The sequence below is a fragment of the Cyprinodon variegatus genome, unplaced genomic scaffold (assembly GCF_000732505.1).
Source record: "Cyprinodon variegatus isolate N-32 unplaced genomic scaffold, C_variegatus-1.0 Scaffold485, whole genome shotgun sequence".
Taxonomy (NCBI): domain Eukaryota; kingdom Metazoa; phylum Chordata; class Actinopteri; order Cyprinodontiformes; family Cyprinodontidae; genus Cyprinodon; species Cyprinodon variegatus.
In genome coordinates this window covers 38,272-42,731 of record NW_015150938.1, presented here as the reverse complement: position 1 = coordinate 42,731, position 4,460 = coordinate 38,272, and the positions used below count along the sequence as shown (strand labels likewise).

The 4,460-nt window shown below is 34.5% G+C and overlaps 1 protein-coding gene across 1 annotated transcript; it reads left to right on the top strand.

Moving 5' to 3' along the window:
* Positions 1 to 877: 877 nt before the first annotated feature.
* LOC107094478 (C-X-C chemokine receptor type 2-like) lies at positions 878 to 1,834 on the top strand. Its single transcript, XM_015390078.1, has one exon. It carries the CDS (start codon positions 878 to 880, stop codon positions 1,832 to 1,834), a length of 957 nt encoding a protein of 318 aa, XP_015245564.1.
* The last annotated feature ends 2,626 nt before the right edge of the window (positions 1,835 to 4,460 follow it).

Genomic DNA, 4,460 nt, shown 5'->3' with positions numbered 1-4,460 from the left:
GATAAGCTGAGCCACTCTAACTTTAAGCTTTATCCATGTGAACGCCATTAATAATCCTTGAATATGCGGAAAAAGGCTATGTAAGGTGGCCAGAATCTTCTACCATCAACACAAGTTCTTTAAAATTAAATGCAAAACCTAATAGAATGAAATCTTGTGCCATTACAAAAGCTTATTAAAACAAAGCAACAGCAAATACATCCCAAAATAAATTTTAATGCATGTGGCCTGATTTTGGTGATTGTTTTGTTTCCTACTAAGAAAGATAGTAAAATTTGGTGTTTTTTTTTTTATGGACATTTTTGTGTAAATACAATGTCATGCTAAGTTTTGAAGGCAAGACCTTATATAACACTTTGTAGAAAAATACATGTGATGAAACATATATTAAAAGTTATAGTTGAATTAGAGCAAGACATCAAATAAAATGTTACATCTACATAGTATACAGATGGCAACAGCAGATACACTTACACTGGAAAAATACATATATTTTTAGCCTTCACAGGAAAACATATATATGATTAATGTGGTTTGACAGGGTTCCTAAACTGAAAAACTTTGTTCTCTCTTAAAAAGCAGCCCCTCATTATATTATTTTATAGTTTGTTTCCTGTTCTTGGCCTCACTTTTTAAGTAAATCAGTAGATAGCAGATTAATTTGTCAAATGTACAAAATAAAGAAGAAATATGATATGAAAATAGATCATGAGAATTCAGCATGCAAAATATGATAGCCGATTACACAAAAGCATTTTGTGGAGAACTATCCTCTCTTCATTTGCATCAGGATATGAGCTGCTTTATGAGTGCGTTTTGCTTCTGTGACTTTCAGAGAACCATTTGCTCAGAGCACATTGTTCCAGCACGACTCATCATGGATGCATCCAATTTCACTGGGCTTATTTCTAATGTCTCTGATGTTTCTGATCTACCTCAATCACTTTGGAACCTGCAGCTTCTGTTCCCTGCACTGGTGTTGTCTCTCTGTTTTCTACTCGGAGTTCCTGGAAACATCACAGTGATTATTCTCAAGCCTAACTGGAGGAATTTGTCAAGTCTTAGCCAGAGTTTGATCCTGAATCTGGCCATTTCGGACCTTCTCTGTCTCTTGACACTTCCTCTTTGGATTTACTCATATCTCTTTGGCTGGCCATTTGACCTGATTACTTGTAAACTTGTGTCATACCTTGTTTACTGCAGCATTTATGGTAGCCTGCTGACTGTGACTGGATTGAGCATTCAGCGCTACCTTGTTGTTGTGCGTCAGAGAAGATGCCATCAGGTACAAAGAAGGATGCTGCTGTTTATGCTCTGGCTTGTTTCCATCATCCTTTCCATCCCTGCTTTGATGGTTCGAAATCTGCGAACAAATCAGCACTGGATTAGTTGTGAAGCACAGTATTCTTCTGCCTTCCAGCAGGTGGCTGTTCTCCTTGCAGAGACTGTGTTTGGATTTGTTTCCATTTCCCTTGTGGCATTGTCATGTGTTTTCCTTTACAGAAAAGTTCATCAGACTGCCTTTTTCAACCATTCACAGACAACAAAACTTCTAAGCAGTATCATTGTCAGTTTTTTTGTTCTGTGGGCTCCATATCATACCATAAATCTAATGGGAGTGGCAGCTGTATGTCTAAAGAATGATGCCTTGTTAAAGTTGTTTAGAGAGATTGTAGATATTTACAAAGCAGTGACATTTATAAATAGCTGTCTGAATCCACTCCTGTATGCTTTCACATCTAGAAAGATGAGCATGTTTTGCAAAAAAATTAAGCAGTTGCAGCACAAAATTAGAAATAAACAACCACAGATTAGTGTAATTGCAGAGCCATAATGATAATAATATATTTCTAATTTTTTTCTGTAAGTAAAACAGACTAAATTCTTCATATGTAATGTAATATTTTTGCAAGCTATACTGCACAGCAACAGATAGAATACTTTAAAACAGGATGTAGAGGATTTGTATTTATTTAATTTTCAATTAAGAGTCATGGAGGTTTGAATTAGCTTTTTCCATAGATTAAAAAATCTTTATTAAATTGCTATTTTCAATACTGTATTTGTTTTCTGATAAGTATTAAAAACAAATTTATTGTTCACTTAGAATAAAAAATCAATTTCAAAACTTGCCTTTATAAAATCTTAGTCATCAGTTAAGGCTACAATAAAATGGGTTTATTAGTTTTCCACCCGTCCAGGAGCCTTGCCAAAGGGAAAAATTATTCCATCTATTTTTTTTTTTTTTACCAAATTCACAGGAAACATGGTATTAATAATATGATGGAATTTGAAAGCCCTGGTCATTAATGTTCCCCTTGAAGCTTTAGCATTGCATGCATGTTGTGGATGTGACAGCTCTCAGTTAAAATCACAAGCTTGAGTTTTTGTACAGGACATTGTCACATTTATGGTCCTTTTTAATATATTGCGTTTTGATCTCAAAGTTATTTGATTGTCCATATTTATAACTCTAACTATGTCTTATTCGGCAAAGTTCTCTCTGCTTTCTACTTGGAGCTCCTGGAAACACTTCAGTGATTCTTCTCAAGCCTAACAGGCAGAATAAGTCATGCTTGATGTTAAATCTGACCATCTCTGACCCTCTCTGTCTGCTGACCCTGGATTCATTCATTCATTACTCTCATAATGGACATTCACCCTCGTGACTTGAACATTTCTAGGATACCTTGTGTAGTGCGGCATTTATGCTCCTGACTCGTAATGAATTGATCATCCTGCTCTATCTTGTTGTGATGTGCCAGAGAGGGCAAACTTTAATATAAAAGAGGATACTGATTTTAGTTAATGTTTCCATTCCTGCTTTGAGATATGCAAAAAATTTCGGAGTGGATTAGTTCTACCTTCCAGCAGGGGCTGCTCTGGTTAGTTCACTCACAAAAACAGTTTTAAGCAGTATCATTCAGTTTATTTGTTCTCTGGGCTCCAAATAAAAAGATAAATGTAATGGGAGCGGTAGCTGTATGTTTAAAGAATGACCATCTGTTAAGTTTATGTGGGAAGACTTGTGGTAGTTTTGGGGGATTGACATTTGTAAATAGTTGTCAAAAAATCAACTATTGCATGCCTTTAACTCTAGAAAAATGTGCAGCATTTGCAAAAAAAGCTAATGTGTTGTAGCAGAAGTTTAGAAATTATCAAACAGAGATCAATTCAGAATCATAATGGTAATGATACATGTTGACAAGCGAAAACAAGCATTTCATCTATTGGTGAAATAATATTTGTGTACCCTACTATTTACAGAATGAAATATAATTTTCTTTAGAGCAGCTTGTAAAGGATTTGGGTTTAAGCACTTGTTGAATTAAAAATCATGGTGGCTCAGATGAGCTTTATCTACACAGGAAAGATCTTTGTGAAAATTATGTTCTTGTTGTGAATGTATTTTAAGTTATCAAAAAAACATATGGGATTTTCTTTAAACAAAACCTCTTTTAAAACATGTAAATGTGCCTTGTATAGCAATTTTTTCACCTGGACAAAATATTGCTATGTATTTCAATAACAGACAAAATAAAGCATTTATTACTGTATTTAATTGATTCATTTTACATCATTTTACTAATACGTCATCCGCCTCTGTTCTCATAATTTTTTAATCTTTTGCTTTTCATTTTCATCACACTGACCACATAATGACTAGGCAAAGCTATTTTTTCCTGAGAACCGAAACCCTTACTCAGAGTGGCCTAAAGTGCTTGAACATGCTTTCAAATATGTTCCCTTTTTGCATTTACATTTCTGTCAAACATGGAAATTTTAACTTCCCATTTCCCTGCAGGTAATTCAGTGTCAGTTCTACTTCCATTTTAGAGTACATGTTGGTTAGAATGAGGTGCACAGACTAAAGGCATTGAGTTCTTTGAAGGTAGAATAATTGATCGTTTGATAGAGAAAGAAATTATTTGTCAAATAATTTTTGTTTTGTGATGAAGTTTTTTTAAAAATCAGTTATAAAGTAATATGTTACAGCACTTATATAAGCTTCACACTCCCAAAGTTTTCCAGACAGCTCTAATTGTATCAATAAGTTATTTTTTTCTTTGTTATTATATTGGGGAAACAGAAAAATATTAACTGTTTATACCAAATTTCTGAGCATTTATTTATTCAAACAACTTTTTCTAGCTATTTTCAGGTGCTCAGGATATAAGTTATGCAAGTGGTGAAGCATGGTAGTGGAAGCACCATGCTTAGGTGATGCATCTCTTTTGCAGGCAAACACAAACAAGATAACAGACACAAAAAGTTATAATTCTGAGAACCGTACCACAAAGTGAGGTTATTCTGAGAAAGCATTTTGTAAAGTTTGCCAAACTTTTAAATTTCATATGGGGAGGGGGCAGATTTGATAGACCATTTCAAGAACCAATGCCACTGTTCAGCTTTCCATATCACCTACAGAACCACGACTCATTCCCAGATAGACACTCCTC